The sequence below is a fragment of the Lutra lutra genome, chromosome 1 (assembly GCF_902655055.1).
Source record: "Lutra lutra chromosome 1, mLutLut1.2, whole genome shotgun sequence".
Lineage (NCBI taxonomy): Eukaryota > Metazoa > Chordata > Mammalia > Carnivora > Mustelidae > Lutra > Lutra lutra.
This window is the reverse complement of record NC_062278.1, coordinates 201,964,658-201,979,701: the sequence shown is the minus strand read 5'-3', so window position 1 is coordinate 201,979,701 and position 15,044 is coordinate 201,964,658. Positions and strand designations below refer to the sequence as shown.

The 15,044-nt window shown below is 40.5% G+C and overlaps 1 protein-coding gene across 25 annotated transcripts in view; it reads right to left on the bottom strand.

Moving 5' to 3' along the window:
• The window catches only part of PBRM1 (polybromo 1), a 131,262-nt gene extending 116,286 nt beyond the window's left edge, over positions 1–14,976 (bottom strand). For 5 of the 25 annotated variants that reach the window (XM_047692155.1, XM_047692203.1, XM_047692210.1 and 2 more), the window contains exons 1-4: positions 14,823–14,963; positions 11,883–12,008; positions 10,120–10,272; positions 7,382–7,479 (exon numbers count right to left, since the gene is read on the bottom strand). In XM_047692155.1, the coding sequence (XP_047548111.1) occupies positions 7,382–7,479; positions 10,120–10,272; positions 11,883–11,930 (299 nt within the window). In that variant the 5' untranslated portion in view covers positions 11,931–12,008; positions 14,823–14,963. Of the gene's footprint in view, positions 1–7,381; positions 7,480–10,119; positions 10,273–11,882; positions 12,009–12,271; positions 12,467–14,473; positions 14,635–14,822 lie in introns of those variants that run through there. The other 20 variants (XM_047692064.1, XM_047692147.1, XM_047692172.1 and 17 more) reach the window with 16 other exon arrangements.
• Positions 14,977–15,044: the final 68 nt, after the last annotated feature.

Genomic DNA, 15,044 nt, shown 5'->3' with positions numbered 1-15,044 from the left:
GAAATGATGCTGTGCTCATCACACTGTCTCCTATCAGGTGGCACACGATTTCACACTTGTCCCAGTACTTGGGCGAGGCTCATGCTGATTGCTGATTACAGTGGTGTCTGCCAAGCTTCTCAACTGACCAAGTTACGGTTTTCTCCCTGTACTTTATGGAGTGTTACCTCCAGACTATGAGTCCATTCCTAATCAATTTGCTCATTTATTTATATCAATATGGATCCCCAGATTCCTACCTGGAAGTCATTAAAACCCATGACATTAATTATTCTGAGGCTCCAAGTGCTCAAAGTTGGGCCAGGAGGCATCCTCACAAGATGGTTTGTACTCTCTACCTGCTTCTGACATGCTCCCATCATCCTCTGAACAGTTGCTTACTTTTTGGCAGCCTAAGATGGTAAGGTTCATCTTATACTTTCCTTGCCCTTAAAATCAGCGATTTCCCCAAAGAACTCTAGTTCCTTGCAATGGTAAATGGTATTTAAAAATGAAGTCTGAGGTGCTGGATGTGCTCACATATACTGGTGTGTTACTGCTCTCAGGCTGTCTCAATGGACAAAGCTGGGGACAGACATACTCATCTATAGCTACATTTCTAGTATCTACATATGCTGGGAAACATGAATTCACACCAACATTTCCAATTCCAATCCTACACCACAGAGATCGATCTGCTTTCCTTTTCCTGCTTGTACTCCCTTTCTCAGATAATGAGAAGCCTGAGTCCTATTACTGACAATGTATTTACGTACGATTGGTCTTCTGTATATAACCCATCTCCTCTTGCTGCTATCTACCTCCACCCCATAATGCTTCTCCTCTCCTCACTAAGGCTATGACCCCCTGCCCTGGGCTAGGCCACCCCCCATGTGGATGTCCTCCTTACCCTACCCATGACAGACCACTCCCACCACTATATCATCCTCCCTCCACTTAGGCCTCAGCATGCTGTGCCAGAAAGTCTTTCAGCATAAAACCCGTTTACCACGCCCAGGTTCTGACAATCCGTGATGTGTGATATTGTTACTACCCACAACCCTCCCCACCACACCACACCACCTGTTTTCCCAACAGATGCCAAGTTTGCTCAGTTTCACCTAATAGCTTTTGGATTAAATTCTTCAGGAAGGGAAAAGAAGAGGAAAAATAGATTGAGTTTTTTAAAAAAAGCTCTTATCAATTATTTATGATTTTAGTGAACTATGAAATTAAGTGTGAGGAGTAAAAGGAGTACTCATTCTGCTATTTGGAGAAAATGCAGGAACATAAAGGTCTTGGTGAGTAATAACAAAGGACCATCCAGGCCTAATGCTGCTGTCGTCAGTGGTGCCAAGGGACCTTCTCAGGGTGAGCTTTAGAGCTTTTTTAGGGCTTTGTTAACCTGATATCCACATGGCTCTCCGATGGGCCACAGTCCACTCTGCTCCTTGCTGAGGCTGGACCTCAGCAGCCTCTCAGGCTTGGGGGATTATCTGTAGACAACTGAGAACCCAATGAGGACATGACCCTCAGAAGAACACTCTCTCCCAGAAGCTCTGTGAGAGGGCTCCTCGCAAACATTTTCAGACTTACCACACCAACAAAAGGAGATCAGGATCCCAGCATTCCACTCTACATGACAAGGTCAACGCAAGGGCCTCCGCTTTTCAAAGTGAAAGAGTTCTACTAATTTTTCCCAATTAAATCAACATGCAGAAGAGCATAAGATAATAAAAGTTGTCCCTAAGCATCCAGAGATACAAGCACTATTAGTATTCTTCCCGACCTCCAAGCCTACGTATACACAAACAGAATTGTGCAGGTACACATTCTTGCACAACAGCTTTTCTCCTTCAACAACAGGCAAGGGTGCCCTGCCATGATATGGCCGCTGAATAGCCAAATCACAACTGACACTCTGAACCAGATAAGTGAGAAATACTGGGCCTGATATGCGGAACCTGTTGGCTACCCCCAAACGCATTTTCCTTTATCCCCAGGATGGCAACATTCTGAGCTGCTGTGTGACTACTAACGAGCATCTTCTCAGCCTTGCTGCAGCTAAGTCCTGGCCAATACAAGAGCTGAAGTGTACCATATCCAGGTCATATCCTTAACATGCCTTCTTCACCCACTGGGCTGGAAGACAGCTATGGTGGTGAGCCATCTCAGACCATGCAGACAGGAGTGACACCCCAAGGACAGCAGAGGAAAGAGACAGTACCTAGGCCCTGAGGACTTTATAGAACAAAATTTTTATTTGAGAACAATTTTTCTTGTTTCAACCACTGTTAATTTGGATGTCTCAGCATAAGTAGCTTAATAGACTAATCAAAACAAAGTCTCAAATGCTCAAAGATTCACAATTGTGTACCTCTGAGCATTACGGCTTCCCACAAACTCTTAAGAAAACATACACTTTCCACAGAGGGGTACAGGTGCCCTCAGGCACAGCACTGGGGGAGGGCAAGCCGTGCTCACAGGGTATCGCAGTTTGGAGGCTAGAAGACAGTACACTAGCCCCCCAAAGCCTGCTGGTGGGAAACAGGCAGCAGAGGGCAGTACTTTTCTACAAGGAGTTTGTGTAGTCCAGTATGATGCTGCTCCTCTCTCCAGCATACTGGTTAAGAGCACAGGTTCTAGAATCAGAAAGCCTTGAGTATGCATCCTGGTTATCCTTTAGTAGTTCTGAGAACTTGTGTAAAAGTTCTCATCGATAAACCACAATAATAATACTTTAATACTTCTCAGGTTTAAACAATATAAGGAAGTGCTTGGCATTGTGTCTAGCATGTGGTAAACAATAAATATTTTATTATCATATGCTAATTAAATGACAACTTTTAAAAGACCGTTATGATAAACCAACTGAAATCTGGAGACAGTTACCTCATTTTAAAAAGAACCTTTCTTTTCTGGCCATGACTAATTCACATCCTTTAATTCAGGATGCTGATACTGCATTCTTAATGGCTCTGCTCTGTGGGGTGAAAAGTCTGACTTGAGCTCACCCTTCAGCTTGTTCAATATCCACTGTGGCATCAACAATCACGAATGGATCTAAATCTTTAGTTAACTCATTGTACTCGTTTCCTAAAGCTGCTGTCACAAATCGCCACAGACTTAATGGCTTCAAACAACCAAATTTTATCTTATGGAAGTCCTACATGAGTCTTGCTGGGGTCAAAAGCAAGGTGTTAGTGTCCCTTCTGGAGGTTTTAGGGAAGGATCTACTTCCTCATCCTTTTCAGCTTCTAAAGGCCGCCTGCATTCATTTGCTTGAAGCCCCCTTTCTCCATCTTCAGAGTGAGGAATGTAGCATCTTCAAGTCCGTCTCTAACTCTGACTCTTCTGCCTCCCTCCTCCCTGTTTAAGGACCCTTACACTGAGCCCATCTGAATAATTCAGGATAATCTCTCCAAGTCAAAGTTTAGTTGATAAATTTAATTTTTCTTTAGCATGTAATCCAACATATTCATAGATTCTAGGGGTTGGAACATGGACATACTTGGGGGCCATTATTCTGTCTACCACACTTCAGTATGTTTTCAGGATAACTTCAACTGACAGAGTAGTGGGGAATAGTGATGTTATTTTTATAGCAAGAGAGGAAAGAAGATCTAGTCAGGGAGAACACAGCCTCTATAGGGAGGTATGTGCAACGTGCATATTCAGCCAATAATTTGTTTTGCTTCATTGGACCATGGAAGTCAAGCCCAAAAGTATGGGGACAAAGAAAAAAAGCAAAATAAAAATAACGATTGTGGCCTCTGTATATTTCAAAAACTGATTCCTTTTAACAATGATAGCTACAACTTCACTGCTATCTTAAAGACTAAGTAATTTTTAAAAAGATGCTTCATTCTTAAGGACCTAAAGAACAACATAATAAACCCCAAATAAGCAAGAGGAATGAAATAATATACAAAGCAGAGATTAAAAAAAAAAAAAAATCACAAGGACAATAGAAAAACCAAAAAAAAAAAAAATCAATAAAGCTAAGAGTTGTTTTTTTTTTAAAAGATCAACATAATTGACAAACCCTTATCTGGATGAACTAAAAAAAAAAAGAAGACTTGGGGCGCCTGGGTGGCTCAGTGGGTTAAAGCCTCTGCCTTCGGCTCAGGTCATGATCCCAGGGTCCTGGGATCGAGACCCGCATCGGGCTGTCTGCTCCGCAGGGAGCCTGCTTCCTCTTCTCTCTCTCTGCCTGCCTCTTTGCCTACTTGTGATCTCTCTCTGTCAAATAAATAAAATCTTTAAATAAAAAAAAAAAAAAGAAGACTCATATAAAATCAGAAATGAAAGAGGGGACATTGCAACTTATGCCACAGAAATAAAAAGGATTATAAAAGAATACTATGAACAACCGTATGCCAATAAAATGGACAATCAAGAAGAAATAGATAAATTCCTAGAAACACACAACCTATCAAAACTGAGTATGAAGAAACAGAAAACCCAAATAGACCTCTAACTAGTACAGAGACTAAATCAGTAATCAAAAGACAACTAAAGGTTACCTGAGTGGAGATGGTAAGGGGAAGGGTGAAAAAGGTGACAGGGATTAAAGAGTATACTTATTGTGATGAGCACAGAGTAATACACAGAATTGTTGAATCAGTATATTGTACACCTAAAACTAATTTAACACTAAGTTAACAATACCAGAATTTAAAAAAAAAAAAAAAAAAAATCTCCCAGCAAAGAAAAGTCCTGCACTTTTGGCTTCACCGGCAAATTCTACTGAACACTTGAAGAACTAACATTAATCCTTCTCAAACTTTTCCTGAAAAATTGAAGGAAAAAGTTACTTATTTTGTGAAGCCACCAATACCCTGATACCAAAGCCAGCAGACACTGCAAGAAAACTACAGACCAACATCTTTTATGAACGCTGATATAAAAATCCTCAACAAAATACTAGTAAAATGAATTTAGCAGCATATTAAAAGGATTATACACTATAAACAAGAGGGGTTTATTCCTGGAATTCAAGGATGATTCAACCTATGAAAACTGATAAAGTAATACATCACCGTAACAAATGATAGAAAATAACCGAGTGATCATCTCAATTGCTACAAAAAAAGAATCTGACAAAATTCAGTAATAGCCTTTCATGATAAAACTCAACAAATTAGGTATAAATGGAAAGTACCTCAATATAATAAAGACCATACATGAAAAGCCAACAGCTACCATCATACTCAACTTGGTGAAAGACTGAAAGCTTTTCCTCCAAGTTTAGAAATAAAACAAGGATGCTTGCTTACACCACTTCTTTTCAACATATTACCGGAAGTCCTAGACAGAATAATTAGGCAACAAAAAGAAAAGGCCTCCCAACTGAAAAGAAAGAAGTAAAATTATCTCTGTTCACAGATGACATGATCTCATATGCAGAAAAGTTTAAAGGTTCAAAAAAATTAACAGCAGAATAAGTGAATTCAGCCAAGTTGCAGTATACAGAATTAACACACACAAAAATCAGTTGCATTCCAATACACTAACAGTGAACAATCCAAAAAGGAAGAAAACAATTTACAATAGCATCAAAAAGAATAAAAACTTACAAATAAATTAAACAAAAGGTGAAAAACTTGTACACCGAAAACTACACACTTCTGTAAGAAAATTAAAGACACAAGGGCGCCTGGGTGGCTCAGTGGGTTAAGCCGCTGCCTTCAGCTCAGGTCATGATCTCAAGGTCCTGGGATCGAGTCCCGCAACGGGCTCTCTGCTCAGCAGGGAGCCTGCTTCCCTTCCTCTCTCTCTGCCTACCTCTCTGTCTACTTGTGATCTCTCTCTGTCAAATAAATAAATAAAAATCTTAAAAAAAAAAAAAAGAAAGAAATTAAAGACACAAATAAATGGAAAGAGAGCTCATGTTCATGGATTAGAAAAGTTACATATTGTTAAGACACCAATACTCCCAAAGCTATCTACAGATTCAGTGCAACACCTATCAAAATCTCAACAGCACTTTTTGCAGGAACAGAAAAATCCATCCTGAAATTCATATGGAATTTCAAAGAGCCCCAAATAGCCAAATCTATCCTGAGAAAGAACAAAGTTGAAGACTGTACTAGGGTTCTTCAGAGAAACATAACCAATAGGAAGTATACACAAACACTCATATATGTATATACACGCACAGACACACGGATGAGATTTATTACAGGAACTGGCTCGTGTGATTATGGAGGCCAAGAAGTCCAAGACCTGTCATCTGCCAGGGAACCAGAAAAGCCAGTGGTATAATTCAGTATGAGTTTGAAGGCTCAAGAACAAGGAGCTCTGAGATCCAAAGGCAGAAGCAGATGATGTCTCAGCTCAGAGAGCACCAACTCATCCTTCTTTCCCACTTTCATTCTTCTCAAGGTCTCAGGGGATTGGATGGTACTGCACTGGTTAATGCCATCTTCTTTACTTAGTCTCCTACCCAGATGCTCATCTCTTCAGAGACATCCTTATAAACACAGATATCTGGGCATCCCTTAGCCCAGATATTAAGCTGGGCTTAATAAAATTAACTATCACGAGGACTCATAGTTTCTGATTTCAAAACTTACTACAAAACTATAAGTTTGGGAAGGATGTGGAGAAACTGGAACCCTTGTACACTGTTGGTGGGAACGTAAAATGGTGCAGTGACATGGAAAACAGTATGGTCGTTCCTCAAAAAATTAAAAATTGAATTGCTATCAGATCCAGCAATGCCACTTCTGGGTATATATCCAAAAGAACTGAAAGCAGCATCAAAGAGGTATTTATATGCCCGTGTTTACCGCAGTATTCCTCACAAGAGCCAAGAGGTAAAAGCAACTGAAATGTTGTATCAATGGATGCGTAAATAAACAAAAGATAGTATATCCATACAATGGAATATCATTCAGCCTTAAAAAGGAAGGAAATCCTGTCATATGCTACAACATGGAGACCACTGAAACCATTACGCTAAGTGAAAGAAGAAGTCACAAAAGACAACCACAGTATGATTCCATTTACGTAAGACCCTGGATATAGTCAAATTTAGAGCAACAGGAGGTGTAATGGTGACTGCCAGGGGTTGGCGGCACGAGGAAAGGAATATAGAGTATTGTAATGGGTACAGAATTTCAATTCTGCAATTTTAAAAAGTTTTGGAGATCTGTTATATAACAATATGAATAAACCCTTAATGATCGGTACACTTAAAAATGTAAAATGTATGAATTTTATGCCATATTTCACAATAAAAAATTTAAAAAAAAAAAAAAGCTTCACTACATCTTGACAAAACTAAAATCTAGACTCCAGTATCCTTTAAGCCATTCCTTCCAGCGGAGAACTCTATTACGAAACGCTGTACACATGGACCCAGGACCAAATCCCTCCCACTCACCTTCTAACTCACCTTCGTTTTGGTGCCCTAATGAAGAGCTCACAGAGGAGCCTGCCCTGCTCATCCTTATAGTCTCGGATGGTATTGTACAGCTCATGGCATACAGCAATCTATACATGGGAAAAGTGAAAAAAAAAAAAAAAAAAAAACCATCAGAAATGAACAGAAAGCCAGTGTAGGTATAAGGATCATCCTTAATAAAAACATATCCATAAAAGGCAAGTAGAGAAGAAAATGGACAAATCCCCCAGTTTCCCACAGGAACCCAAGTCTGAAACATGCTGACAATATTTCCTTATTTAAATAATTTAACTGCTTAGGGGTGCCTGGCTAGCTCAGTCAGAAGAGCATCTGACTCTAGATCTCAGGGTCATGAGTTCAAGCCCCACACTGGATACAGAGATTACTTAAATAAACAAAACTTAAAAAAAAAATTTGGGGCGCCTGGGTGGCTCAGTGGGTTAAGCCGCTGCCTTCGGCTCAGGTCATGATCTCAGAGTCCTGGGATCGAGCCCCGCATCGGGCTCTCTGCTCAGCAGGGAGCCTGCTTCCTCCTCTCTCTCTGCCTGCCTCTCTGCCTGCTTGTGATCTCTCTGTCAAATAAATAAATAAAATCTAAAAAAAAAAAAAAAAAATTTAAGTAATTAAACATCTTGGTATCTCATCAGATTTATACTACTTGTGATTGTTTTGTTCTCTTAATCTAAATCAGTTCATATCACTCTCTTGGTTAAAGTCATTCAAAAGAGGAGCTTCTTACTACTGAGAGAATAAAATCTAAACTCCTAACATTGACCATGGAGAATGCAAAGTAACTACATCTGGACATCCCTTAGCCCAGTCAAGCTGAAACATAAAATTGCATCTGGGCAGACTTTGCCAGTATCCTTCTTCCTCTTGACCACCTTTCTCTAATCACACCACAATAAACCCATTCCTGACCCAGCACCTCTGCACTGGGTCCCTCTGCCTGGAACACCCTTTTCCAGTTCTGTGTAGGGCCAGTGCCTTCCCATTACAGAGAAACCCCTCAAGGTTTGGGCCCGAGCAGCCTGATTCACCCAAACTTTTTTTTTTCTTAGCATTTATGATTAGCTGAGGGTACTTTATTATCTATTTGTCCATCTGTTTACATTCTGCTTCTGCCACACTAAATCTAGGCTCCATGTGAAAAATTGGCTTGTCCCCCCGCCTGCCTCTCTGCCTACTTGTGATTTCTCTTTCTCTGTTAAATAAATAAATAAAATCTTAAAAAAAAAAAAGTTCTCATTATAAAGAAAACAACATTTTTTGGGGGGATCCTCTATAGGTGAAGATGGATATGAAACTAATTGTGGCTTCATGTCATAATATATATAGATCAAATCATTATAGTGTACACCTTGAACTTACACGGTTCTAGATGTCAACTACATCTCAATAAAACTAGAAAAAAAAATTTTTTTAGAAGATTTATTTATTTGACAGAGAGAGAGAGAGAGAGCGAGCGCGTACGCACAAGTGGTGGGGGTGAGAAGCAGGCTCCCCGCTGAGCAGAAAGCCTGATTCAGGGCTTGATCCCAGGACCCTGAGATCATGACCTGAGCCAAAGGCAGAGGCACAACCCACTGAGCCACTCAGGCGCCCCTAGAAAAAACTTTTTATTCATATTTCTATTACATTGTCTACCATTCTCCGATCTGTAGAATTCTAAATCCTTTGGTTATTTTTAATTAGAATTACGTGCTTCAGCAGATTATACTTTTTCATCAAACAGAAACACCTTTTCATCAAAACAGAAATAACTTTATGCAAATTTCTTATTCTAAATACATTCTGAGTAATTACTTTTTTTGAGAGTTCTTAAATATTTATTTTATTTTTAAAATGCATTACTGGCAGGCGCCAGGGTGGCTCAGTCGCTTGGGTGTCCAATGCTTGGTTGTCCAATGCTTGGTTTCGGCTCAAGTCACGATCTCATGGTTGTGGGAGTGAGCCCCAAATCAGAATCCACATGCTCAGTGTGGAGTCTCCTTGTCTCTCTCCCTCCCCCTCGTGCTCCCCCGCCCCAACTCACTCACTCTCTGTCTAAAATAAATGAAATTTTTAAATAAAAAAGTATTATTAACGTATAACTGACATACAATATTATATTAGCTTCAGGTGTACAACATAGTGATTCAAGAATACTATACATTGTTCAGTGCCCACCACAGTAAGTATAATCCCTATCTGTCACCATATAATGTTATTACAACATTGTTGACTATACTATTTATGCTGTACTTTTTATCTGTGACTTATTTATTTATTTATTTATTTTTAAAAGATTTTATTTATTTATTTGACAGAGAGAGATCACAAGTAGGCAGAGAGGCAGGCAGAGAGAGAGGAAGGGAAGCAGGCTCTCTGCTAAGCAGAGAGCACGATGCGGGGCTCAATCCCAGGACCCTGGGATCATGACCTGAGCTGAAGGCAGAGGCGCTAACCCACTGAGCCACCCAGACGCTCCTGACTTATTTATTTTATAACTGCAAGTTTGTACCTCTTAATCCCCTTCAACTATTTCACCCACCCTCCACCCACCATTATTTCTTAATATTAAATTGTAACTATTAAGACTATTGGCTAAATATATGCTTTCCATAAAAGAAAGATTAAGACTACTAAGCCAGAGGAAAAAAAAGTGGTGAGGCCTTGCATCTTAACTGCTTATCATTAAAGAAATAGTAGGAAAAGCAGGAAGAAACTGTGTGATGCGAGTTACTCACAGGATCTACAGTTGGAAGATTGGAAAGTCTCCTCCTTTTCCTGCTTGGACCTGGTGTGGATACAGAATGGTGCCCGTCATCAAAGTCCCCGCTGACACTACTGGATGGGGAAGTAGCTCGTCTTCTCTTGGAACCCATGGAATCCAATTTCTTCTATAAGAAATAATTGGCCATGTTCTTATACTTAAATTTAGACACTGCCACCAAGCCCTCAGCTAGGCACTTGCTACCCAGATTCTGGCTCACTTAGGAGGATATTTTAACTGTTGTAAGGAAACTTAACTGTCAGTTTTTTCAGTGGAAGTTCTGGACCTTGTTGCTTCAACCCCTTCACTTACCAGAATGCTACACTTTTAACTCAGATGAGGCAAATTCAACAAAAGTATACCCATTGTATGTCATCACATTTGAATGACCCAATCGCGTCTGGTCCCAAATTTACTCCTCACTGGACTTTGACAATCTACATGTAGGGGTACACCAGCGTGGAGGTACTGATTCCTCAGCCCCTGAGGCAGCCAGGGACAGAAGCCCCAAGGCAGTCCCCTCTGGGGTCAACAGCTTCATCTCTTATCCCCAGTGTGTCTAACAACTCTGATCATTTTCCAGGTGGGTCATGATGTGGAAAAAAAATAGTAATCAGTGCCTGAGGCAAAGGAGTAGTGCCAAAGTGTAGGGGACAGAGGACAATTAACCTTCTAGCATTTTAGATGAATTCTAAAATTAACACACTCCATTCATTAAAGAAGGCCACAAAATATATCCCTGGAAAATACTTAATGTGACTTACCATACCTATGTCAAAGTAGTAAAGCCGTTTTGAAACTTTTTTGTCAATCAGACTGACCTCCTTTTCAGTTATATGAGGTATTCTATCCCCATGAATTCTGAAATCATAGCTTTAAGTTTCAGCAGATGATCTGGAATAGTACCTCAAAGGGGAACTTTTAGATCCTAGTTGGCCTTCCAGAAACACATCAATATTTGCTGTCAGGGAGGCTGTCTAGTATCTAATGTTAACACAACTTTACAAATGTACACATTTGACTGTAACACAAAAAATGCAACAATTGAAATGATCTGCCACAGCTAGAGGGCAAGGGTATATACCTGAGAAGGTCCTATAATGCTTATACAATTTAACAACAGTATCTAATAGTATACTGTGATTTCAAAGGTCTGTCTCCAAAACTAAAAGAAAAAACTGATTCCAGTTTCACTCATTAACGTTCAATGTCGGTAAACTAAGACACCAGCAGCTGAAAGAATGGATTGTTGGTGGGCATGGAGAGAAAAACTAGGGATCTCCAGGGAACACAAAGGAGAAGCAAAACAAACCAACAAATAGAACATTCTGGTAACCAACTAAGAAACAAGAGGAGTCTCCTATCTCTTCCTCTGAACTATGGTCCACATGGTATTTAAAAACAGCCTACCATGACAGTACTCCTTCCTCTCGCTTTGGTTATACAGTACATTAGTTTGCAATTAGCTACAGCTAAAAGGTTCAAAGGACTTAAGCCAAGGACAGCCAAGTGTTGTTGATTTTATTTTGTTTCATAAAAGGCTGATAAACTGGTCTCAGTTCATTAAGATGAAGAAACGAAGGACCTTGGTAAACAAGCTATGACAAGGACACAAGTGAATCTGATGAACATGACAAGGGAAACTTTATGGAAAGGATAACAAAACTTAAGAAAAGTGGAAGGGAAGAGGCAAGGAAGGACAGAAAAGAGAAAAGGTGTAGATGATCAGTAATTTACCAGCTTTACCAGAGCACAACCAGCTCCTCGAAAAGCCAGTCTCCTCATTATGTCTGAAGGCCAAGTGAAGCCAGTGGGAGAAGGCAGGGCTTTAGAAGTGCTGATGCAGTGTTAATATATTCAAAACTGAAAGAGAAGAACAAGGCAGAGAAAGGGAAAATAAAAAAGAAAGGTCAGAAGGAGTAAAAATGAGTACGAGTAGATAGAAAACATTCAAGTAGAACTGCTACAGAAAGACAAGAGAACTGGAGAAAACAGCTGTATCGGTTCTCTTGTGCCAAACTGCTGAAAGGCTCAGGCACTAACAGTACCTGACATTTCTTTCCATTTTAAAACCAAATGCTTTTCATATGCTTAAAGATGGCTCACTGGGATTCCCCTTTACTCACATGGAATGACTGTCAATTCCAGGAATGAAGCATGCCTGCCCAAATGCCCCCTAGTCAGTAAGAGCAGAGTTCAATCACAGAGCTGGAATGGAGAGTGAACACATGTGGAAGGCTCACATGTGACACCGAGTGTTGGCAAGCTGGAACAAACCAAGAATGGCTCATGTGAACAGAGTCTGGAAAACTCCACCCTCTCTAAAAAAAATTCAGAGAAAGACATTTCTTTCCAAAAGTCCTATTGGCGTTGGAAAGACACCACACACAAATTTAAAGAAATTAAAAACAAAGTCTTCAGTCATTCTGGCAGGTGAACAAAAATTATTTTCGGAAATAATCCACTGAAAAGCAAACGACAAAAAACTGTAAATTGTTGCTGTATATATACCAGTTTAGAGCACACAATAACCCAAACTCCTGAAATCATTAACTTTCTTTGGTAAAACAAGAAAAAGATGCAACTTAAGGATAATTTTCAATTATTTTCTTATCCGAAGGACATGTTTTTAAATGCATTTTGAAAGTCTGGCAATAAAGGCGATGTGGCCAGGTAGGTGGGAGAAGCAACAGGACTTGAGCTCCGAAGACCAGAATGTGAGTCCCAAGTCCTCCACTTCGAATGATCTGTTTGATGTTGCTTGAGTCACAACCTCTCAGAGCTGTTTCTTCACTTCTAAAATGAGAACAGTCAGGTGTGCATATCTGCCTTAGATTATTGGGGTTGTGAAATGTACATGAAATCACTTTGAAACTTCAAAGCACAACAAAGAAGTTTCAACTCTAGGATTAACAACTCCCTGGGAAAAGGAATAGCACTTTATTCATTTTTGTATCTCTGGCTTATAGAATTGTATCTGGTACAGTATGAATGGTCAATTTATCTTTTTAATAAACACACTAAAAGTACACATAAATGGGGCATTAAAAAAAGTTTGTGTGGTTTAAAAGGACTGTGAGCATCCCTTTAGCAATTCTTTTCCCATGAAGAGGAAATAGATTCTGGAGCTAAAATACAAGTTTTAAAATGGCACCGATTACAGTCACATGTCCAAAAGTCTGACAACCAATAAATTACAGTGGACACTAATGAATAATTTTAAAATGTGCAACTGGGAAAATATTGACTCATTATACCCACATGGTATGTTTTGACAGTATAAAAACTTATACTCTCCTCTATTTCTCATGATACTCAATACTGTAAGACATGCTTAGAACAAAAATCTTGAAAAACAGGATTTGAAGGGGAAAAAAACCCCATAATTATTCTTTCTAGAAAAAGAAAAAAACCTTAACACTGGCATTCACAGCTTTTTATATTTATTTTATGCCTTACTTGCCTATTTTTTAAGCAAAAGTGTTAAGCCATATGTATTATTTCACAACTTGTGAAATTTTTAAATTAAAGTTTTAACTTAGGATTCTTCCAAATCAACATTCCTCCCCATGATGTTTAATGGCTTGATAATAGCCTATCGTATATATACCACAATTTACTAATCTTGAGGTTTGGGGTAGAATATTAATATTTGAGGTAATTTGTACATCCAAAGCCAAAGAAAGCGATCAAGGCCCTTCCATTTATCCATGCACATTTTTGTTACTGATTTAAATTGGAAAGACTTTTTCAAAAGATACTTTCCTATCTTTCTTCGAATCTTAAAATACCGACGATCTGTTAACAAACAAAAAAGCAAAATCATACTGCTCTTAATGGATAAACATCACTTCAAAATCATTTTTGAGGAGTCCTAGTTTTTTGGAATATAAGTTAGTAAAAATGTTTTATTCCAACATATGTTCTACAGCCATAGAAATAATTTCTGTATCTGCTATACTGTGTATTTGCCAATTGTTTTTCAGTATTTCTTCTACATTTTGCCAATCTTATTTAAATCATCAATATCTGCTCTATCACAACAAAACTACGCTTCTTTCAGAAAAAAATCTTAAGAGGTGAGAAATTATTAAAAACTAGGAAACATACAGTTTTAAAACATAGATTTTTTTTTTGTGGTGCCGCAAAAAGAGAAGATGCTTAAAAATCTAGCCTTTACTATAAATACAAGTCCCATTGATAAAAACATTCCGTCTAAACACAGTCATCTAGAAAATGTAAAAAAATAAAAAATTAAGGCAAATTTCTTAACTAGTTGAGTTTGAGTCCGAACCGTCAAGAAACAACAAAATAAAGGAGGCCCTGACCTGCGGAAGAAATGAAAGACTTCCCGGACCTGTCACCGGTTCGGGACTAAGGGAAACGTTGACAGCTTTGAAGCTGCCCGCGACGAGCGCTCGGCCAGCCGCAGGGGCGGGAAAGAGGGAGCGGGGAGTTTCCGGGCCGTAGCGCGCCTTTGTCCCCGCCGGCAGGTGCGGCAGGCTGCCTGGCCGTCCCGACGCCCGCCGCCGTGCCCCGCCCCGCGCGCCGGGCCACCGGCGCGTCCCCACGGCCGGGGCGGGGCCTCCGCCGCTGCTCCCGCCCGCCCGGGCCCACACAAAGGCCCGGCAGCCGGCCGAGAAGGAGCGGCCCCGCCCGCCCCGGGCCCGGCCTTACCCAGCCGCTCCGCCGCCTGCAGCCCCGGCCGCGGTCACCGACCGCCGCGCCCCGCCCCGTGGCCGCCACGGCTGCTGCTATTGCTCCTCCGGCTGCGGCCGCTGCCGTCGCTCCAGCACCCGCCGCCCTCACCGCCCTCACCCCTCCCGGTGCCGCCGCAAAACCAGTCCCGCGGCCGCCAAGCGAACCCGGCTCCGCACGACACTGCGTGCGCGCGCACGC